General features: G+C 48.7%; 3 protein-coding genes across 3 annotated transcripts; 1 reads left to right on the forward strand and 2 right to left on the reverse strand.

Moving 5' to 3' along the window:
• Positions 1-1,515, reverse strand: UCRPA7_4331 (putative sulfate permease protein; the record flags this gene model as incomplete). Its single annotated transcript, XM_007916827.1, has 2 exons — positions 1-466; positions 983-1,515. 2 exons carry the CDS (start codon positions 1,513-1,515, stop codon positions 1-3), a joined length of 999 nt encoding a protein of 332 aa, XP_007915018.1.
• Positions 1,516-6,227: 4,712 nt separating this feature from the next.
• Positions 6,228-7,939, forward strand: UCRPA7_4332 (putative set domain protein; the record flags this gene model as incomplete). Its single annotated transcript, XM_007916834.1, has 3 exons — positions 6,228-6,357; positions 6,445-7,522; positions 7,900-7,939. 3 exons carry the CDS (start codon positions 6,228-6,230, stop codon positions 7,937-7,939), a joined length of 1,248 nt encoding a protein of 415 aa, XP_007915025.1.
• A 7,088-nt stretch (positions 7,940-15,027) lies between these two features.
• On the reverse strand, positions 15,028-16,076 carry UCRPA7_4333 (putative periplasmic binding ii protein; the record flags this gene model as incomplete). The annotated part of the gene is made up of 2 exons (XM_007916839.1): positions 15,028-15,674; positions 15,761-16,076. 2 exons carry the CDS (start codon positions 16,074-16,076, stop codon positions 15,028-15,030), a joined length of 963 nt encoding a protein of 320 aa, XP_007915030.1.
• Positions 16,077-24,343: the final 8,267 nt, after the last annotated feature.

Below are 24,343 nucleotides of genomic sequence, written 5' to 3' on the forward strand. Positions count from 1 at the left end.
TCAGACTTTCTCTTCATGGGTAGCAATAGCCTCATTATTCGTTCCCATTTTCTCTAGCTTCTCGACATCTTCTGAATCGTGACCACTGTGGAGCCTCGTTCGAGGTGCTGCGACTGCGTGCAACACACTCCGATATACTCTTGTGACAGACTCTTCGTCATCAACAGACGTGTCGGCGTCGACAATGCTCCAACCGGCCCTTTCAAAGCGTTGGCGCACGTAGTCAGATGCGTTGACGAAGCGGATCTCCACTCCCTTTCCACCATATTTCCTAATCTCGTTGAATAGATTTCCCAGATGAGAGACCGCCGTCGTGTCGATATGGTTTACCTTTCCGAAGTCAAGTATAACCAATCCGATGGGTGGCAGACTTCCAATATCATACACGTTCGCTCGCTTGCGCAAGCGGGCGATGCGCTTCTCGGCAACAACAGACCAGTTCCGTTCTGACTCGGGTCCGTGTGCGCTGTTATAGACTGGGGTATGGTATGTTTGAATTTCATCAAGGATTGATGTTGTTGTGCTGTATGAGTTTGGGAAGAAGAACGATTCATTAAAGCGGAAGACGTGTACATCGGATGGGATTGAAGAGGGCATGCCGCGAGCTTCATCCAAGGAAATAGCAAGATCAGATCGTGGTTGAGATCCCGTCGACGATACTCGAGTAAACACCTGCCTTAAAACGCAATAAACGATGTTAAAGCCAACGGATATAGCGATGCCTAGTTCGGTTGACACGAAGAGCGAAATCCAAAATGCCAGCATAGAGGAAATAAAGTCCGCCAGTGAAGTTTTCCAATACTCATAAAAGTGCTTTGGCGGATGGATGAGTGGCCAGACTGCCGTGATAATGATAGCAGCGAGTGTTGCTTTCGGAATCCAGAAGAGAGTCCCAACCAGCTTGAAAATAGAAACAAGGACGACAGCGGTGGTGATAAATCCAGAAAGAGGTGATTTGACATTACATGAAGAGTTGACGGACGTTCGAGACATGGCGCCACCGACACCCATGGCATGGAAGAAGCTGTTGAAAAAGTTTGCCACTCCAAAATAGCAGAGTTCTTGACTTTGATCAGGAACATAGTCATTCTTGACTCCAAAAGCTCTTGCAATCGCTGTGTGTTCGACAGCCGCGCCGATGAACACAGCAATGCTTCGGCTCGCAACTTTAGCGATGAGGTCAGAACTAGGCACTCGAGGTGGTTCTTGGCCGTTTGACTTGACCTGAACAACCGCAAATAGATAGTCATCACTGTCGCGGTTCTTATTGACTGCGTAACCAACACCAGTGTAAATGAGAAGAGTGATGAATGCACGAGTGATAGACAGGAACCAGACAATTTTGTTCTTCTTTCCCCACCTCTTGCCAGCTTGGTCAAGGATGGTCAAAAGCAATATGCCGGTAAACCCAATGAGACAGGTATAGCCGCTCGCATCTGGAAGTTTTGCAAAGACATCGTGAATTTGATTTGCGGCACCATCACCAATATCACTTTCACCAAGGAGAGATCCCATTTGGTTTAGGATGATAGTGATGGCGACAGCAGAGATAAAGCCACTTAGAATGGGGAGGGAGATGAACTCCAAAAGAAATCCGAGCTTTAAGAAGCCAAGAATCATTCCATACACTCCCATCATCAAGGCGACCGCCGATGCTATTTCTGATGGGGAATATTCGTCTTGAAGCTCTTTCACCGTGTCAGATGTCAGGAGGCCGATGAGTGACGTGGGTCCGGTCGACAGGTCTTGAGTAATGATTGTTAATGCGGATACACCGAAAGCTCAAATGAGTTTAGACCATCTTACCTTTTGTTGTCCCCATGAAGGCATACAGACTTGCGGGGAACCAGCTCGACATTAGTCCATATTGGACAGGAATGGTTGCGATTTTTGCATATGACAATCCCTGGGGAATGAGCATCAGACCCAAGGTCAAGCCAGCAATGACATCGTTTATGATCCAGCGAGGATTATATTTCGGAAGCCATCCTACGATGGGAACTTTCTCAGAGACATATTGCACGGAGTAGGATGGAAGAGCCCGAGCGCCTTTGACACTCAGCCTCAAAGCTCGATTCCATGTCACGTCAGTCTTGACGTCGTTTTTGATATTTTCCACAATCTTCATAATGAATTGATGATATTTGAATGTGTTATGTTATATTGATACGAGGAAAGTTGGAAAATACTGAGCAGAAGCCTTCCTTGGCAAAGCCGAAGGCAATCAGGACGTGATAAACTGTCTTATACCTAGGGCAATCTACATTCCCCTCCTATACCAGAATGAGGGGTATACACTATTGACACGGCTACAACACATGTTGCAAGGTGTGCCATCCTCCAACTTGTTCATGTCGGTATTCGGGATCTCATCTACAAGCACGAGGAAGGTGAGGACGAGGATGATCCAGGGCTGACGTTGGAGGACTGCTGAACAAGACATCGAAGGCAGGACATTGTCGCCCAATGATCAACTGCCATGGTAGTGATGGTGTAGGGGAATGGACGGTGAGTGATGGACCACCATCATTGCTTTGATGTCGGTCGTTCCAAAAGCGTGCGGGGTACGGTCGAAGAGCGTATCAGATACCCTGGATGTTATTTCTGTCCTCACTAGCGTCAGCACAAACAAGTCGGGAGACTTATAAAGGGCCATAGAGGCTTAACCCCGCAAGTACGGTAGTGTTTCCGGGGAGGCGCTCTTCTCAACACCCGCCAAGGGGCCTGCACATGTTTCGTGCAATCAGAGTGCACGATTGCCTATCATCTGCAGATCTTATTAGAGTGACCACTAGCAAAAGGCGAATGTCCGCAACGCTTTCCCATTTTTATCTCTTCCGTAACAACGGCAGTGTGTCTCTCCTGGAGCGTGCAGCCTGCAAGTGAACGTGATCCCTATCGCCTGTCGACTCTGATCACACCGCACGAGTAGCGTGTTAAGTTCTCGCGGAAACACTTCCTTTCTTGTAAGTAAGTAAGCCGTGATCACTGGCATCGAACCGCTGTGCTATTGGAGTGCTCGATGCCGCTTCTCGATTGTCGTTGCCTCGTTAACCCAACGAGAACGAGCGTATAGCCGCTCTGCCTATTATTATCGCATTATTAAGGACTGATCATATCGATTGGCACAATATGATTTTGACCCCCACATAGAACCTGCGGTATAGAGGGGCTCTAATGGGTCCATGAAATTGCAGGTAATGTCAACTTGAAAAGGGGCGTAAATCGGATCATTGCCACGCTTGAGAGCCTTGTTCGAAGGGATCGTCATGTGAGAAACACTGATATGCTGGATATACCGTCTAGATATATAGATATCTCTTTATAGCTTCCCGATGGGTTCACTTTCATGAACATCCGTAATAGAGGAGAGATTCCCCCTTCGTGCTGCTCATGAATTTGATTTTGTGAAAGCGACTGTTAGAATTTCGATGTCTGGTATGCGGAGTGTCGTTGGGAATGGAACTTGTTCGAAAATACACATAAAATGAAATCCTAGTCAATCGGACACAATGTTGAGAAAGTGACGAGATTATATAGAAGACCTCGATAAGTCTAAATTCGTCAACATGGCTACTTATATATGACTGGACTGTACCTGACTCACAGCTAGATGTGTCAATCATCCAGACGAAGAAAAGCCGGCGTTTCGGCTGACCTCGGGAGTGTGGAGACTGAAAACCGTAACCCGGTTATGAGATTGCGATATACACCACACCGAATGGCCAAGAATTGCCTTACAATAAGGGAGTTTCGGAAAAGGTGAGCTCGGACGCGACAAAATGAGGCCACCCAGCTGGCGAGTTTGTTTTGGGCCAAGAATGATGCATCTACCGTGTAACCCCGCATCAAACCGAACAAAGCTTGAGTCCTCCACAATCTTTGCCAAGTCGCTCGCCTGCTTCCCGGATACCAAGGTTTAGACTCGGAGTTCGCTCGGCGTCAAAGACCACACAACAAGTAGTCCATCGGCGTGGCTTCAGCCCAGCCAATTAAGATTCGAGGGTAAGCCTCGCTGCAGGTCACTGTTTAACGACATTAATGTTGTCTACAACGTTGGACTCGTAGCGAGACAAAGATTAATGAAACACTCGTGATAAGATGATTGTCGCTTGAAGGAGGGGACAAACAGACAAATCTTGCAGTTTGTCATCCGTTTGAAGGACCTTGTCAGTGCTCATAATTGCCAATCAAAGCATATTCTCAAAAGGAACGCTTGATGTAAGCGAGCCATTGACAAAGCATACCCTAGACTCCAAAACTATTCCACCATGGGCATGGGCAAGGGAGCAAAATCCTTGATCGCTATTTGACCCTTGATTGGTTCTATATTATCTCTCTTTGGTGCACCAACGGCACAGCCGCACAGGCAATCGTTACTGACTCAAAATTTGTGGTCCTGGCGATGTATTGTTGTGTTTCGCTTAGACGGAATGAACGTACGGCGAAGACCCACCAGCTACCTTGCATCCATCAAGGACACTACAAATAGAGGAACCGCTGAAGGGAGGATATGACTGGGTTCAATATTGCATGAGATTCGCGAAACAAATGATACAACAAGATGTCTGTGCTATGAAACCGAGTTCTAATATGATGAGACCTCGAGCATAGGCTGGTAAATCAAGTGACGGAACGGTCTCGGTCCGTTCGTCGGCCCCCTCAGCGAAAGTCAGCTTTGCTTCACAAAGCTTAGCATTAGATTTATTTCACATCAATTTGGCTGGCGGAACTATTGTGCTTAATGCATGCAAAAGCATGGCGTTCGCATCTGGTTGGATGCCTTTATGCAACCTTCAACTTCAAGTTAGCTAAGAATGTCAAATGTGATTCCCGACAGATCACCGATTCGTTCATTAGTAGGGAAATAGTGGCAATAATCTCCAGTATCGCCCTTTTTTTTACATGATGGTGTGGAACTTTTTCCATGAATTGTGCCATTTGCCACCAAGAATCATCTAGTAATCCGGGTTACCGTTTTCGGCAAGATGGAGGCATGTCTAGGTCGTCTTTGCACGACTGTGAGTTTGAATCGAGTGTAGATAGAAGCCTTGAAGCTACTGGAAGGTGTTCTCGTACGAGGGCATGTATTGACAGAGACTTCATTGTCTACACCCGTCCTATTGAATACACCAGTGTTATAGTCTTATGTACAGCATTTCTAGACAGATAACATCATAGGTCATTGTCTACTTTTCGACAGAGTTGTTCCATTTCATAGCGATCGGAATGTGGTCGGGTAGCTATGGCCGGGCGGTCAATGTCAACCTACTTCTACGTACCATCACAGTAGGGACCAACGATTTCAAGCCCGTGAAGTGGCGACATAGTGTTGTCATCTACTAGTCCAATTTAGAATTGAGTGGCGCTATACATGCAGCCAGTGAACTAATTAAGCCTGCGATAAGGACTAAAGTCATGCTGATGTGTCAAACCCCTGATTATCGGTTGGGGATGGGCAACACCCTTCAAAAGCTCGCTCTCGGGCGCCCTCAAAAACAAAGTAACCCATTTTTCTAAACTCAACTTCTCTCGGCGTTAGCTTAGCTTATCAAATGATCAAACGATTCGCAGATAGCCGGTTCTGAGCTTATGTCTTAGACTTGGTACGGGGATTGTCAAGGCTTATGGTATTTGATCAGTCTTTCATGTTCATGCAGTACCAGACATAGGCCCTGAGACCCGCAATATGGTGCTATATCCCGTGAACAATATACCCTATCAATTGAGTCTAAAGCCGATAGCAGGCTGTATGTTTGTTGCACAATTGAACAGTCAGAGGGTAGGCAGCGGATTCCAGAGCAAACCAAACGAAGTAGAACACGCCTTATAGGCATTACTTTTGGTAGAAGAACGGGAGAGCAAATTAAAGATGCTGAGAAACGGCGAAGACTAACAGCGACCTGTAACCAATCGATAGTGTGCTACTTTCAATATCACAGTATTGAGTCAAGTATTACGACAACTCGGCCTGAGCCTGAAGGCTGGAGGACCGGAGAAGGTTGAATGGCTAGGCCTGATTCGTCGGATATTTCTTAGTGCGGTTCCATCCTTAAAGCAGATGGAGCCTTGCAGCCTTGGAAGCCTGAAGCCATGTCTCGTGCACGGACCAGATCTGAGGAAAAAGTCTGGGAAAACCTAGAACATCTCAATGCCATCGAAACAGCGCAGAGGGCGCATTAAGCATCTCGCGCAAAACATAGAGACCCGGAGTAAACAGTGGGACGATGGCAGACCCCGATTTTACTCAGAAGTCGGAGGCGTTCTTGTCTTGGTTCAAGTCGCAGCCGGGGGCCACATTTCGTGACGATATTGAGATCTGCGACTTGAGAGATGGCAAACGAGGCAGAGGCATTGGTGAGTTCACCATACTAAATTAGCCGCCACCAACTTGCAAATTGCAACTTCCAACCTGTACAAGCTCACTAATTGACTTTCAAATAGTTGCTACAGCCGATATCCCCCCAGAAACTGTGCTGTTCACGATTCCTAGGAAAAGCGTCATTTGCTCTATTACATCCCAACTGTCACAGGAGATCCCACAAATAGCTGATATAGACAGCAATATCGATAGTGCTGAGGATGAGATCTTGATAGAAAGAGGATCAATGAGCAGCGCAAATCAAGACTCCTGGACGTCTCTGATTTTGATCATGATTTATGAACATCTTCGAGGGCCTGCATCTAGGTGGAAGCCGTATCTTGATGTCCTTCCCACCGTTTTCAACACGCCCATGTTCTGGTCTGAAAACGAGCTCAAAGAGTTACAAGCTAGCCCAGTCATCGAGAAGATTGGGAAAGATAATGCGACTGAAATGATCAGATCTAAGATTTTGCCGGTTATTAAGCAAAACCCTCACGTCTTCTTCACTGATGGTGCCGAATACCTTGGCGACGACGCCCTCGAGCAGCTAGCGTACCGTATGGGAAGCACGATCATGGCCTATGCATTTGATCTCGAAAAGGATGATGATGAAGGAGTTGAGGGTGAGGACGAGTGGGTTGAGGACCGGGAAGGCCAGATCATGATGGGTATGGTACCAATGGCTGATATCCTGAATGCCGATGCTGAATTCAATGCTCATGTCGACCACGGGGAAGATTATCTTACGGTCACTGCTATACGGGCTATCAGAAAAGGTGAAGAGGTCTTAAACTATTATGGGCCACTAGGCAACGGCGAACTTCTCACACGATATGGCTATGTGACGTCGAAACACAAAAGCTACGACCTCATCGATCTATCATGGGACTCAATACTTCATAGTATACGCCAAGAGCTCAGATTCAACGAAAAAGATTGGGAGAAAGTTAAGCAAATGGTCGACGAGGAAGACTTCGAGGACTATTTTGTGATTGATCACGGCGCGGACGAACCAGACGCCTCGGGACAGATGAGCGCTTCATCTCATGGAGTCAATCTTCCCGACGACCTATGGGATCAGATCAAATCTTTTTTGAAGAGTGTGAAGCAGATTTTCCCAGAACTTGTGGCAGATAAGAAGAAACGAGACGAAGTGATGTATTCTGCTGTACTTCAAGCGTTGGAGGCGCGATTATCTGCTTATACGACAACTTTAGAACATGATCGCGCCATCAGTCGCAGCGGACCTATGGAGGAACGATTGCGCATGGCATTAGATGTGAGAATGGGGGAGAAGCTACTCCTCAGTCAGGCAACCACCACAGTGAAGGAAAGACTGGGCCAGCTGGCAGCGCGGGAAGGGAATTCCGGGGAGCCGCCCGCAAAGAGGCGAAGAACATAGACATTAGCAAAGAATGGGTGGCAAAACATACAGTGATCATACTTTTTATTGTTTTGGTGGCCAATGATGCTATCGAAAAGAGGACCATCTCTATCCGGCCTCATTCTGTGTAACCTAACTCCTGATTACCCAGGCTAGCACAGCAGAAGCCTCTGTTCCGCTCGGAACCCTGACCCAAGGTCATCCATCCTTGTCTTTCATACCGTCGTTAATCCGCAAAAATCATACTTTGAATGGCAATCATAACGCTTTCGGCTTTTTGCGAACGAGTCCTGTGCCAAGGACGTTCACCTGCCGACTGCTAGGATTCACCAGCGATCCTGGAGACGCTGCGACTTCCGGTGCAGCAACCTGGTCCACGACGAGTGAGTTCCCCCCTTCCTCATGGCCTTTGCGCTTCTTGCGGACCATATTGGTGCCAAGGATGTTGGACCCTTCAACATTGGAGCCTGACATCCTTATTGCCTGTGGCAGGGTAGAGCAGGTCGCTTCTCGGCTTTGGCTGCCAGTTGCGTCTTCGAAAAGAGAGGGCTCGTCATGGCCAGAAACGGGCTGGCGATCGAGCTCAGGTTCCACTGCACGCTTTTTTCGCACCAAGTTCGTCATATTATTCACCTGGGCACAGCTAACAGGTGCTGCAAGGTTGACAGATGACATGGGTTTTCTGCCGACAGCGTCCCATCCCCAGCGCATCCCACCCCCCACTTCGCTAATCCATCGCTTCGTGCTCCCTTCTGCGATGCCCAAGTTCGCAAAATCCAGCCTGAGAAGCAACTCCACCGATCGCTTGTAGTCGGCTTCATTTACAATTCGTGCACCGCGGCCCTCCGAGGGCCATGTGTAGTAGGCTGTTGATGTGGGGATTTCGGGTAGGTAGTTCTTCGCATGTGTCTTAGCACGAGGTTGCCGAGCCTGTATGCAACCCTTGAGATCCCTCTTTTTTTGTTTCCTACCGACTCTTGCCGCGTCCGAGCCCTGACTCAAAGGCGTGTGTTGCAGAGGTTTGGAGGGGGTGCCTGGTTTGAGAGGACTGGACCGTGGCGTCGAAGATGAAGGGTTTGTACGCCGCCTCGGCGGAGTAGAAGGTAAGGTGAATGACTGCTGGGACTCATCGAAGGATGTGCCTGGAGTCAGCAGTGGCGCTTGGGGTGTCGAGGGTGTATTAGATCCTGGCGGATCGAACACGACCCATATGAAGCCCGTCATGTGCCCTCCAGAGCACTCTTGTCTGAATGCCATCATCTCCCAAAATTGCTCCAGGGTCTTGACACTCTTCCATGACCCCTTCTCTCGATATTCAGTCCAGTGGGATGCCTCGAGATCCAGCTCATCTCGGAAGCGGGATTTCGGATCGTCAGGATAGCGAGGTATCAGGCATCTAGCCGGTACCCAGTCGTATTCTCGAGTGAAATGTGAGATCTTCTCCAGGGGGTGCCCTAGGACCCATTTGCTTGCTGCGGACGCTGTTCGAGGCAGAAAAGCCTTGGACTCGTAGGTGTCGAGGCCCGGAATGACAAGATATCCCTTGATGCGGCCCCATGCAGGCTGTTTACTTGGAGACGAGACAGTTTGTAGGTTGCGAGTCTCGAGCAAGGGGTCCAATACCTTGCACCACCACTTGACCAGCCCTCGGTCATCCAGAACATGCTTGCCACTATTTTCAATGCTCCCGGGGAATAGATACTGTGCCTGAGCTCGAGCGAAGAGGCTCACAACAGACTGCACGTTGTCGCGGCGGCGATGCTCAACCAGGTAGCTGATGAAGGCGGCGGTGACCTCTCGAATGGGCGAGGGCGTGCCATTGGGCAAGCTGAGGAGGTGGAGATAGCCCGTAGAGTCAGCTTTGGAGACGAAGAATATGCTGGAGTATGCGGTGGTAAAGACGAAGACCTCAAGAGCTAAGACCAGGACTTGTGCGACAGGCGTCTCTGTGGCAGCCGTGTTATCTTGTGAGGATGACCGAGTCGGGTGATCGGGGTCGATGCTCAAGGCTAGGAAGTGGTTTTCGCAATAGGTGCGGTCAGGGCGTGCATCTGGGGGTGCAGAACACAGTGCGTCGGTTCGGAATGGGGGAGTTGAGAGATGATGTATGCCAAAGGCGTAGCCCTCGGGAAGCACAGCGGCAAGCTTGTCTGTCAGCAAAGTGCTTGCCTCTCCGTGACTGCTGGAGGGGTCTGCCATTGTGTCAGGACAGGTGATGATGTTTCAGTCTTGCCTCACTCTGACCGACTGTGGGTGGTCAGTCGTCGCAGTCGGCTTGTCGGCTTGTCGAGGTGAGAGGAAGGTGGGCGGCTCTCAGTCAGGGAGACATTGTTGACCGGCAGCAATATATGCTCATCACTCAAGAGATAGCTGTCTGTAGCTTGTAAGCTAGCAGTTGTTGTATCTCTTCGGCTAGATTTGATCATGAATATGAATATTCCAAAGCTTTGTTTGTGTACGATGGCTGTAGACAAGCAAACAAGCAAGGGAGCTGTAGAGGGTTATAGCGTATCTTCTTGAAAGCCAGCTACTACCACCATACCTCAGCCGAGGAGCTGGGGGAGGTCTACACTAAGGAAGGTGCGGGTACCTTGATTAAGTGGTCCGTGCTTTGTTGGAGCCGGAAATTTGTTTGGTGATGGGGCCAGTGATGCAAAAAAACACCAACCACCATTCATTCACCACCATCACCACTACCCATCCTTTTGCCAGCCAGCCAGCCACCACTCAATTAGGAGAAGAGCAGCACAGGGCTCTCGCACCTGCTTCATGGCTCTCAGGCCCTCCTCCCAGCAGGCATTATGCCTCTCACGGCCAGTCCTGCGACTATGCCATTGCGCATCGCCAACCGCCGCCAGCGCTTCTTCCCCACAGTCATCCTCGATTGCCTCGGGGCCTAGAGCGAGGATAGCCTCTCGCTCCTTGTCCTCGACCATCATCCGTCGCACCGAAGAGCCGTCTGAGAAACACCCCGTCGAGGAGCGACCACGATGGTCTTACACGCCTGAAGCCATGAAAGCCCCCTTCTCACTGAACATCCCACGAGTGCCTGGCCGGCAGGCTTGGAAGGTCAACGACGATCCCCAAAAGCTAGACCAGTTCTATGATAGGTTTCTGAGCGGTGTGGGCGGGTCACGCATGCTCCCAGACGAGATCAAGTGGCTTGCCATCACACACAAGAGCTTCGACCAGGGACGGAGAGGCTTCAACACTCGTCTTGCATTCTTTGGTATGTGAATACTACTCCTTGAACAGATGCGATACGAACGCGTCAGCACCTGTATCATTGCTCCGGCACAGCTCTTGAGCTAGACTGACGAGCCCTCGCCACTCTAGGCAGGCAGATCATGGTTCTGGAGACCATGCGATCCGTCGTCTCTTCACCAGTTGACAGTCCTGCGCCCGCAGCGCCACTCACAGACCCGTATGAGAGAGAACCGTTTTCTCACCCTGCTCTCGCAAATATCGACAAGCTTGCCGCCAAGCAGCCCCAAGACATCATCTCGAAAGAAAAACTGGCTAAACTAGGGTTGGAATCTGGGCTTCACGAGGTGACCAGATGGAAGCCGCGAGTGGTGAGTCTTTGCTTGCTATGGCATCCCGCTCCGCCGCCCACTGCTAACGCTCTACAGCCCGAGAATCTAAGAGGCTCTGGCTTAGAGACTGTATTAGCCACGTCAATATTCGCTATAGTGGGAGCGATTTCGCTGCAGCACGGCGCGGAGGCTGCCAGCCGTGTAGCGCGAGAGAAGATAATCCGGAGGCTGGAACGGTCGTGATGTATTCAAGTGTACAAATTGTATCATATGTATATACCCAAATCCAAGAAGCGTGGATTGAATATACCGCGCCGACGATGCAGGAGAATTGACGGAGAGTACCACAATAGATAATGAAGCGCAGAGTCCTAGAACGACCTAGCCAATGTAAAGCTCAGATTCGCCCACGACGTCTCGCTTGAGGCACATGCTGAAGGCCACCGCTGTGGAAGAATAGGGTCGCCCCGTCTGCTCCCACGATCTTTGCATCACCAACCCACCCTGAAATCAAGGTCCATAATTCTCAATTCCTTCTTTCCGACTATCATCCAGGTGTCCCCATTCTTGAGTTGCCGACCTCTGCCCATGGCAAATCGTTTGTAGTAATCCGTCTCACTACAATCACTTAACGAGCAGACACCTCCAAACCAATCGGCCGGTGGCACTCGCTCGGTGAACATGAATAACGTCAGTTCCTCCAGGTCTCGAAAGACGGTCCGCGCAAACACTCGCAATGAAGCGCCGGCGCCTTCGTGTGTCCAGCTGGCAACGCTGAGGGCGAGCCGCTTGAGCCCCCCGCAGGCAGTGTTCCGGCGGAGACAGTCCGAGAATAGCACAGTCAGCCTGCGCAGATCGGCGTCGCCCAGTACAACAACCGTGTCGATCTCGGGGCAGATATAGAGCACGCGATAGAGGTCAATGATGCTGTCGCCGGCCCGTTCACATGGCTGAATGGTTGCAAGAGGGAACTTGACCGTGTAATGCTCGAGCGCAGCCGCCCGGCATTCTGCATTGACTGATAGCGCAGCCGGGTTTGTACATCCACTCTGCCACTTGGGGACGCCACCGTGCCGATAGTCATCGGCATAGTGAGAGCGACGAGAATGAAGCTCTACGGTCCGCGGCTCGAAAGAATGATGCCATATCTTGAGCCGCAGCTCCGCTGGCAAAAGCGGGAAGAGAAAAAAGCTATCGCGGCCACTTCCGGACTCGCCGGGCGTTGGTAGGTCTACCGATAGATCCGAGACCGAGTTGAGCCCGGTACCGGTCATTGCACCGCCGGTCGAAGTCCGATTGATTATTTAGATAACCTGCCGGGGTCTTCATCAAAAGGCTCCGGGATATCACGTCGGCAAAGGCTGGCCAGTTGGGCTGCGCCTGTCAGGCTCTCATGGGTTGGCTAGATTTGCTGGCACCTAGAGCGTTCCCGGGGTGCCCCAATTTTCCTGCAGCGTGAGGTCACGGCGCGCTACGCACTGCGTTCTATAACATGGAGCTTCGATCATAACTGTTGTCGACTTATGGTACGCCGTTTTACCGGAGCTGAATATATGATGCTTGGGTCTGCTCTTCTTGGGCGCCTAGAACTCGGCGTATTAGCCGTCAGTTCAGCATCTTGCGCAGGTGCGCTTATGAGATGGTTCCTCAAACTACGTCCACAGAGCTCCCTCAGGAAGCGGCTTCATGATAAAGTATGTGCTTCGACTCCATCCTATTGACTTTAATTGGGTGAAAGTATTACCTGCGGCTCAATAATCCTCCGCTTACTGGTTGGTGAACATTGCGCCATACTCAAAAGTAGGCTTTTGAATTCGAAAAAAAAAATAGATCCTCACACAATTTGTTTCATACTATATATTGCAAGTCGGACACATATTTCACGAGCTCCGGAGCAAACAATCAATGCTTAGTATAGCTAAATCTATGAGTATAGGCTTAAACACGAATACGCTCATCTTTCATGGCCGGTGGAGGCACGCGGAGGCAGCATGACCTTGATAACTTGCGAACATTCCTCACTAGCCTCGTCATTTTGCATCACACTGCAATCGCATATGGTGGTGCCGGGTCGTGGCTTTTCAAGTCTGCTATCTTCACAGAACCATCTCTCTCGCTACTTCTTTTCAACGCTGTCGACCAGTCCTTCTTCATGGGGCTGTTTTTCTGGATATCGGGGCGTATGTCGGCTCTGGCACTTCGAAAGACTTCTCCTGTTGAATTCTGGCGTGGACGACTGATCCGACTGGGGGTTCCAACTCTTTTCTATACGCTTATCATTCATCCCGCGACCTTAGCATTGGCTTCCCCTGAGTGGAAGATCTCAGCTATTACGCAGTGCTTTTACAACTACTGGAAATCTATGCAAGACGTTCACGGACCCGTATGGTACACCGCCACATTGTTGTTATTTGACACGGTGTCTGCAGCATGTCATCGATACCGATCACAACCTAGTACAGAGCGAGGCCAACATGCCGTGAATCTCGGCTCAAAATATCGAGTTCTCGGAATGTGGGGGCTGCTGGGAGTTTCCATCACCAGCTGGGTCATTCGCCTCTGGTATCCGATCGGCGCCTTGCTGAAAGTCATTTCTGTGCAGCCAGCGTACCTACTGCAGTACATGTTTGCATATAAAATGGGACAACTGAGCTTGTCCATGGGCATCTCTGAAATGGAATGTGACGAGACCGATAGGCACGAGTCAGTAGATGCAAGACAATATATGCCGCAAAGAAGACTCAAGATCGCTGTCTTGGTGTCTACACTGGCCTTCCACATCATATTCATACCCCCACTTATCTACGGAGGCTCCGACTGGATCATAGAGAGCATTTCTCAACTCTCCGGAGGGGTAAATGCCACCTCTCTTCTTTATTCTGTGTGGAACGAGTCTTCATTCTACGTGATTGGCTCAAGTATGGTATTTTACTTTCGACAAGACTGTAACTATCGGGCAACATCTTGGCTATGGCAATCCCGATACTCATACGCCGCATTTCTTTTTCATGCGCCTGTGAGTGTTACTGTTGAGATTTTTGCAGAAATGATGTTGTCTTGGGCCAAGATGAAAGGCATTCTGTTGGAAAGTGTTGTGAGATCATCCGTTACCCCTGTGCTCATAACAATGATACTCGGTGGCATTAATGTCTTAACATCGTTCTTACTAGGAGGATGGTTGGTTGAAGCGCTTCCAATCATACAAAATGTCATCTAGTCACTCTCTTGTTACAGTTCGTTGGTCTCAGGGTCAAATCTGCTAAACTCTTCCTATTCATGACAAGACTAGATTCATACTTAGGTATAGTCTTGCTGAGGTTTTTTATGGAGCAGTGATGTCCCCTAAAGCAACTTTACACCAGCAGTAGAGTACCTAGCCAAATTGACACGGCGTAGGCGCGGTTTGGTATTCTAACTTTAGACGCGGAGGCTACTAAAGGGAAGGAAGGCCGACTCGCAAACCAGCCCCTTGGACTCGAAGCCAATAGCAGGGTTTTATCCACAATAGTCATGGAAATAAGGCTGGCTGGCTGGCTGGTGACGATTCTTCGCATGCTTCGTGTTCTCCGCTTGACGCGAAAACGGCTGCCTTTTATGAAAAGGCGCGAGACTTCCACTAGCTCGCTCAGCGGTCGATGTCTCCTCCAACCTACTCTAACACCCTCACAACTAGCACGGTTGATCAGGCCGCGGCATATAACGGTTCCATTGAGCTCTTCGAGTATCGCCAGCGCAAGCTGTAATCATCGTTGTTTGGCGACCATCGTTTCAGGCTGCAAACCTTTGCCTTCAAAAAGCACTCCGGCCTTACGAAGCACACCAACAGTGTTCGTAATGACCTTAATATCAACGCCCGCTGTTTTGAGAGGAAATCTTACCGTCTTCATCCACTCTCTTGCGTCTTCTTCCGAGTAGTCAAGCTCGGTGCTGATGTATGTGATGGCCTCCTCCTGATTCTCATTGAAGTACTTGATGCCTTGATCTAGCTTCTCAAAGAGATCTTCCAGTCTCGGATCTGACACTCCGCCAGCGCCGGCCAAACTTGTTGAGGCGACAATCTTCCAGCTGCTCCACGGGGTATATATTTCTCCAATCTTGCGGATCTCGCCCGAGTCGTAGTATCGTTTCGAGGTGAAATGCTCCCACATGAAGAAGTCGGCTTCGCCCGAGTTGACCGCGTTGCGGAGGTTTGCAAACGTGTGTAGGATAACAGTATCCGAGTACGGGGAAGTGTTGACTGGTGAGGACGAGAGCCAGCCGTGCTGGTCGGCAAGCACGAAGCCCATGACGTAGCTCCCGGAGCCGAGTCTCGAAACACCAATCTTGCCGCCTTTTAGCGAGTTGACGGTGGTGATTTCGGGTCGACCGGAACCTGTGGAGATGGCCCAGCCTTCAGGGCGGGTGTTAGCTTATGGCTCGATTGACTGTTGACGCCGCGGTGGCTGATAGCCAAGCAAGAAGACCAATCGTGCTTACACAGTGGCGTTTCCACGTATGTGCCGACCAGTCGATAACCCCCATCATTTTCGTCTTTGTTGTCCTCATGGCCTAATCCAGCTACCCAGCCTTCTGTCAAGCCAATGCCCACATCGATCTCGCCGTTTCGGAGGGCGGTGATCATGTGGCCGGTGCCGGAAGGGAACGGAAGCAGCTCGGCCGAGAGATCAAAATGCTTTGTCGCAAAGTAGATGGGCGTAGAGAAGTGCTCGGGTACGAAACCTATACGCAGTGGTGCTGCAGCCGTCGCCATGATGATGTCCTCTTCGCGCAGGTGGCACACGGGCGAGAACATGGAATGTATTGTCGCAAAGACAGACAAGACTGTCGCCGGTTCGGCTCGATTCTCTTCGATTCGGCTGAAGTGAAGATGAAAGGTTGAAATAACCCCAGCGCGGGCATTTGAGAAAGATTTCAACCCCACTCAATGGTCTTGCGCTATCATGGGAGACCCCTCGCACCACCACCCCGCCTTTTAACATTAACATTTTGCTTGAGCTTCAGGCAGCTCCATTAGTCTGATTTGCCCCACCAAGAAGCGTCGCCATTTACTTCCTCTATGTAGGGTTCTTAGGTAAGCAGATACCCAGGATGTAGACCGCGAGCCACCAGTGATGATTGTCCCATTCTTGGCTGTACTATTACTGTAGTCTCCCAGGCGAACTTGGGGCTTTTGCTTAGACAATAGGTAGCTTTGCTCGCACACCATCTAAGGTGTCGATCGCCGCCCTCTGTACGCGGGCGACGTGCTTGGAGCAACCTGCTAGTGGAGGCTCGCGATGTCTCGTGGTCTTGGCTCGTCTCACCGATGGGTTCAAGCTTTCGTGATCCGCCCAGTAGTCCTACAGCAGTGATCATTCAGGTACCCACCTAGTCAAGATACTCAAACGACTTCGTACGCCACGATTTTTCATCGTAAAAGCATCTATGCCATAAACCCATTCCTCAATTCGCTGTCGTCTCATATTGTAACAAACGGATAGCAGCATTCCCGAAATGGAAATACGTCGCGCGCTTACATCAATCCCAGCCAATCATCTATGGATCGACGCTTATAATATAGTATGACTGCATGGAATAGAATCCATCTGATGGAACCAATACGAAATAGATCTAGGGATTGATTGCTCGAGATAGATGGCCATATTTCCTATCTTGCGATCTATCTAGTCTTTCCATAGCAGGTTAGAGATAACCATCGTTTCTCAGCTGGGATACGAAACGCCATTTCTCTGGTCAAGCACACGAATTCTCCCCACCACTCTTGATTCAAACGTGGAGATATTTAAGTCTTGATGACAGCCGCTCTTTGATCTAACAGACAATTGTGCCGAGTCTCACCCAAAAACATCCATTTCCACCAAAAGTTCAAAAAGCTTATCGAAGCCACAAGCTTTTACCATGGCATTGGATAATGAACAACTAGACCAAAGCTTCATTGAAAAATATAACAAAACACAGGAGGGTATGAAGGATCGTATGAGCGACTATGTTTCAGCCTGGATATCTGGCGATCTAGACAAAGTCTTATCATACTTTTCCGACTCCAACCTAGATTATTCAGACTACGGTTAGTAAAACTTGGCCCTACTCTAGTTTCCGGTCTAGAAGGCGCGTTGACTCATGTACAAGGGCTTATGGCTCTCCATATGGATAAGAATGCCCTTGTATCGTATTTTCAATTCATGGGTACCTTGTTTGGTGACATGGATATCCGTACCACTGCAGTCCACGGCGCTCTGGATTTCTGTGTGTGGGAGTGCGTGTTCGAATTCACTGTCTTAAAGGATGCTCCCGGAGTACCATATAAAATAGGACAAAGAGGGAAGATTTTCAACGCGAGTGTAATCCAGTGGGCGGATGGGAAGATTATCAAAGAAAGCGACTATGCGATCTGGGGAAATCAAACTAGCCATGCTTTTCCAAATCGAACTTAAAATAAGACGCGATGCAATACAACAATAGACTCTACATGCTCCTCACACAAGCGGATTTACATAGGCGTGGAAATCTATGCCTTCTTACTGGGGCAAGCCGAACTACGTCAAACCAACCTTTAGGCAACCTACCATACCCTGACCTTGGCAAAACCTCATGCTTTAACAGGAGCTTTCTAATTTGTACACCGCTTCCAACGATCTACTATTGACATCTGCTGGTCTTCTGTGAGATGAGTGCTCTTCTCCATCCGCTATGCGAGCAGCGAGAACCAAGTCCTGTACACGATTATTGCTCAGTTAACGCACTTCTTCGACTATTCCTTTGAAAGCGTAGCCAGGTACACCACAAGCACCAGCGGCTGGCTTGAATACGAGCCCACCTACGCCTCTTCCAAGCCCTTGGACAAAGCCACTAGCTCCCTTGGATCGTGCTCCTCGGACTGGCTGCATTATAAAGCCAGAGAGGCCATCGTAAAGTCCATAACCAAGTCCCTTGAGGTAAATTAGCAATGGAATGAACTCATGTAGGAATCTATGATCTGACCTTAACAGCAGCATATAAACCGCTTTCGCACCCAGTGATCTTATCCAGATCTCGTACAGTTGTTTCCGCGTATAATACAGGAACGTGTTGGAAAACCTCTTGCCAGGCCATATGTGTAGGAGACAGGGCTTTTAAGACCCGCAACTACCGTGTCTCCAATACCACTACCGACTCGACTGGCTACGGAACGGCTTTGCTTCAATGTGTTTGAATGGGGCTTAGGAGACATCGCACTAGAAGAAAGGATCTTTTTATACGCCTCCACAGGACCAACGCTTACACCGAGAAGCATGCTTGTAACTGTGTCCGATGTAGCTGCAGTCAGCCCAGTGAGTGGATCCCAGGGTCGATGAGCAAGATCCCAACTGTGCATCGTACGTCTGTAGATACATAAGCAGAACGTATGTGCGGAGCTTACTTTCAAACATACCGATGTAGCGCCTTTGCGTCAACGAGACCTTTCTTTAACAATGTGACCACAGCTAACGATGAAAGTGGTATATCGAGACCCGAAACATTCCAATAAGCAAGCTGACTAGTAGTCAAAGAGCATAAGACTTGTGTGCCAGCCAGATGTTGGTGAAAGCAACGACGACTCAGTGCAGGCTTTCCAACTCCGGCCGAGCATCTCATTCATTGCTTCAAGTCACCTGGCGGCACAGGCGCTATGTATTGATGTGTACGGCTACTTTGATAGGTGTGACGATACCATATCGTTGGGAGTGCTTCCAATAGAAAAGAACTCGATGCCTCGACCTTCGATGGCCGCTCGGTGCTGAGGATGGCTGGGAAGCCTTACTCAATGACCATGTCTCGCTTTCAAGAACCTAGCGAATAGAATAAAGTTGGATATCTCATTTAGTGGTCCAATTGCGAGCATGACGATGCTCATCTTGGGGCCTGTCTCGGTAGTAAATAATTGGTAGATGATTTGGAATATGGTGGCGGTGGTAAGGCATCATTTTCATGTCGACTTCGATCCCCATCTCTAGTGAACGAGAATTTTAAGTGGAAATCTCGCTCATCGATCACCGCAGTACCACTTTTCTCTGCTGTATTCTCCAGCTCTACTTGCGTCATCGTGATGCTTGATCAGACAAAAATGTCCATTCAGTCGCATAGAGCAATGAAACGAGTAAACAAAATTGAGTTACGGAATATCGCAACTACTATTCGAATTGAAACTATCAGATAAAGAATGCCACACTTGCAAGCTACTTCTCAAGTTAAGTGCGCCTAAATTCGGATGCCTAGGAGCCCCTGGCGTGGATCAAGCACGAAGGATTTCTTTGGCGCCTGAAACTGCGCCATGGCATGCACTAAGCGGAGGACAATTAGAGCTGCCTGGGGAAAATTATCTTCCCTGACCATGGTATCCACGCATCACTCAAAAAAGAGTTGCGACAAAAAGCGAACACCCTGTTGAAGCTATCCATGTGGAGACAAAGGTTCTATTGGCCTACACTGAAGCAAATGCGATCTATTTGTGGTAGGCATTCCACTATCGGCTTAGATATTGGTGAGAATTTGCATCTTTCTTGACGGGTCCAAATTCGTCAATGACGCTGCGCACACCCGTATATGTACCACAGGGCTGGAAGTCGATATCATACCCAAAAGCCTTTGGCCCAGCTATTTCAAGGGCTCGTTCAGTGCTAGTCCATAGCGGATGTGCTGCTGCGACCATCACGAAAACTTTCAAACCGTAACGGTATTCTGGAACACCACATGCTTCTCCTGTCAGTGTGTCGAGTACCATAATTAGGTCTGGCACTGTTGCAAGAACCTAGAGCAAGTTATCGTAAAGTTAGCTTCCATGATCTCAGTTGATCAAACAACTGAATGATCATAAAAGAACGAGTGCATGCATGAAGCCAAAAAAGAAAAAAGACTGACCTTCTTTTCGCCAGAGGCATATATTGCTTCCAGGACAAGATTTTCGTTTAAGAAAGGTATTCGGACCCTCTCTGGCAAGTCTTGAGTTGCCTCAGCTGGGTTCTCATTCTCATAATCTTTTAGCCGTTCGATGACAAGGGTTCCATGACTGCGGCCTCCAACTAACGCTTGCTCGATTCCTATGATTTTACCTTCGAAAACCTTCCGTGCGCTCTGAGGTCCACCAAATTCCTTAATCAGGTCCTCGTGCACACAGTTCAGGGTACCCCTTGATCGCGCTCTGTGAACAGCGCGACCAAGTCTCCAAGAGAGTGACATGGATTTAGGTATTCCATATTTCTGAAGCTCAGATTTCCCCGCTGGTCGAGCTGCAATCCCTGATCCAAGGCTAATCAAGAAGAGTAAGTCAAGGAATATATCGAGGGTTTCGCGGTAGTACATACCCCATTGTAATAGTCGCCGCTCGGAGGATTTTGTCGACAGAGGCCGTGTTCTTCGCGGAAGTGAGTATAAGGTTGGTCCCCTCCCCACTTGCAACACAGGCTGGGAGCAACTCGTTGACATGTTTTGCTCCAATATAGAGAGAGCTCATCTCAAATGCTGGAAAAGCTCGGCCTAAGTAAGCGATTGTCAGCTACAAGGTTATCCATCTGCCGTGACTGAGCTGCGGATGTACACTCACCCATCAGATCAGCATCAACACATAATATGTCGTAATATTTCGACGAAGCTAGAAGTAGTGGAGCTAATCCATTCGATCCGCCTATCTCCGCTGTGAGTGTTGCAGTGAACTTGATATGCAGGAATTCTTCTAGACCCTGCATTGCTTGGAGGATCATGTCACCTCCAAGTCTCTCAATAGCAAGAACCGGACTGCCTACTCCAGCTACCGGGCAGCATGATGCATCATCAGGCAAATCATCAATATCGATGATTCTGATGTCGCCACCATCGCGAAGAACCTGGCGAGTTTGTAGGTACAATCCATAGGGTGTCCCACCACCTGCGCATCCGAGAATATAGCAGCCGGTGGATATATATTGAGTATCAATCTCAGAGAGATGCCAAATACGATCCTTGTTAATATGGGGTCGATATATCATGTGGTCAACTTCTGTGTCCACTAACGCTTCATCCTGGCTGGTCGCGCTCCATTGCTTTTTCTCGTGGTATTCTTGTGTAGTTAGGAGCTCATCATTGTCCATTTCTGAGTCGTCAAAGAATCGGTTGAAGTCCACGGGTCCCGAGACTTTCACGGTAACTTTGAACTTCCCTTCCATATATGCTAGTCCTGACACATCTTCTTCGACGATCCGAATATGATCTGCCCTTGCTCCCCTCGAAACGGCTTGGGCAATGACATCGGCTGTTAACTCTTTTAGAGCTCTCTCTTTGTCGCTGGAATCCACGATTACTTCACCACCCTCTCCAATCTCAGCCACAGCCGCTCCCACGGCATTGGCTACACTGGCATGAGGGGGAATCTCAATTGATGCGACACCTTCTAATGCTGGCGGACAGAGGAATGCGCCGCCCCCAACTAGGAGCAGGTGACATGGCTCAATTGATGTTTTCATTCGGTCGACATGGTCCTCGATCATCCGCTTCATTTTTGTTCTAGCCGTAGTGATTGTCATTTGCTGTACCTCCGGTACTGTGGTTCCAATCGTCACTGCTTTCGCTGACACCATAACATCGGTTGTTGTTAACGTGCTCCCACCAAAACATTTCGCTTTCTTCTTCAAAGCTTGTCCGACACTTTCTGGTCCAATAGAGACCTTTCCGTCGTCTAGCTCACGAACAATAGATCCTCCACCTAATCCGATACTCTCGACTTGAGGCATCGCGAAGTTTACCTTCACTCCTCCAATTTCAGTAGAGGAACCAGCCAACCGGGGAAATCCGTTGGGGAGGAGACATCCAATATCCGTTGTTGTTCCGCCTATGTCAATCACATATCTGCTCTCGTGAAAGTGATGCACTGATGAGAGAAATGCTGCCCCTCGAATGGAGTTAGTTGCACCAGAGCAAAAGATCTGTATTGGGTACGCCATAGCTTCTTTAGTGGATAGCAGCTGTCCCGAATTCGAGGTGAAGTAAAGTGGGCATTTCAGCTCAAGAGATTTCATGGCTCTTTTGAATCCATGAATGGTTCGCCTGGCAAAGTGAAGTATAGATGCATTGAGAATTGTTGCATTTTCACGAGATAAAAATCCGACACCGGCGACTGTCCTGAAGTAAGCAATTTGATTGAAAGGGGGTCAGATGGCTTCATCATACTCTCTCTAGAGCAAACGATGTTGATATCTTCACCAAGAGAACTTTTCAGAAGATCCCGGACATGGTGTTCTTGGGAATACTTCTCGTCCAACGGTGAATAGATTCCGACAATGGCCACACTACGGATGTTTCTCTCTTTGATTTTCTGTGCTTGCTGTAAAACTTCGTCCTCTATTATTGGTCCGATCTCTGTCCCGTCAATTTGAACGCCACCAGATATCTTGGCACTATGGCCATCCATAACTATCTTTCATTTAGCTTATTATACCCAACTCACATTGGACTTTGACCTACTCTTCCTCAGATCTGATGGAAAATCAATGTAGGGCGGAGTATGCGTCAAGTAGCTTCCTGCTGCTAGGCGAATCACAGCCACCGCATCCAATCTGGATGTGTCACGTTCGACCACAGCGTTGATGAAATGCTGTATGGCGATGAGTTCTTGTCAATCAAGTATCGTGAAAAGCCCAGCTTACAGTTGTGCCAATCATCAGGCTCGCGATACTACTCGATGAGACATTTGCATCCCTGAGTAGGGTTCGAATTGCCTCTTCAATACCGGTTGTTACATCTGTTCCTGTGGTGGCCTTGTATGTTGCAATGACTGCATCCGGCCCAGACTTAGCCCCATCCAAGAGGACTGCATCGGTGTTTGTGCCTGGATAGCCCTCATCAGTTCAAACCGCTTTTGCGAGGCTTAATGGGAGGTGATGAAACAGAGCCGCTACATACCACCCACATCCACGCCGATGATCAATTGTCCAGCCGCCATGCTTACTTCAATTGCTCGCCAATGATCGTGTTCAAGTCCGATGTTGGTTCTTCAGTTTCTGGCAAGGCGTCGCGGCACACCCTGAGAAAGGTTCAATGATGAATTCAGTAGACGCGTCTAGTATAATGTTAGGGCTTCGGAGTCCATTGACTTGATGTAGAATTTAAATATTTGCGACATGTGCGATGGTGTTTCTGCATGAATGATGGAGATATTTGTCCTAGTAGTGTAAGATAGGCTGAATTATGGATTTCACTTACGCTATCTGCCGATGACGAAGCAAATAAGCGGACACCTTAGAAGCAGCCTAACTAATTAGTGCGCATCTAAATTTCAAAGCTAAAAGAATGACAAACAAAGCCTTAACAGTTTTCCCTTTGGAAGGGATTTGATCGGCATCTTCCCAAAAATCTCCGAAGTGCAGGTCCGATTCCGCCTTTGGTTGGAGTGTGGTCCGTGAACCAATGATCGAAAGCTCCATTATCGCTCCTCCAATAGGCAGCCAAGGCGGCATTTGTAGACTCTGTCAATTGGCTATCGCTATAACGAGTTTTACTCATGTCTAATTCTAGAGTCTAGGCTATCTGTCTTGCCTATCTTCTATTTCACGTAAGCTATCATAAATTCGCCTTCGCAGGCCCGTCAGGCTAAGTGACCACAACATTCAAAAGAGGAGATCAAAGAGCAAATAGAATACCAAACACCAGGTTTGTAGTTGTTGCATTTTAATGTAGTACCGGTTTGAATACCTCGAACATTTACAATTTCCCTTCTGGTATCGCTACTGGGAATATACAACACATAAACCTATCGAGCTGTTGCTATCGAAGGAATACTTGGCTTTGAGAACGCAAAATGTCAATGACTATGACTACATCCTCAAAGTCCGAAGAAGATCAAAAAGGTCTTGCAGTGATTCATGACAGCATAATCATAAATCGAGATCTTCTCTGGGAAGTAAATCAAAAGGTTGGCATAGATCCTGAGCCCTTGTTGGTCGGTAACGAATCTGATTTTCTTCTTGCTAGATATACTCAACTCCTGAATTAGCGTATGAAGAATTTACCGCACATGATGCGATCGTGGAAGCACTACGTGATAAAGGTGTCAGAGTAACCCCACATGCGTAC

Source organism: Phaeoacremonium minimum, assembly GCF_000392275.1.
Source record: "Phaeoacremonium minimum UCRPA7 unplaced genomic scaffold PA7_03_scaffold_331, whole genome shotgun sequence".
Lineage (NCBI taxonomy): Eukaryota > Fungi > Ascomycota > Sordariomycetes > Togniniales > Togniniaceae > Phaeoacremonium > Phaeoacremonium minimum.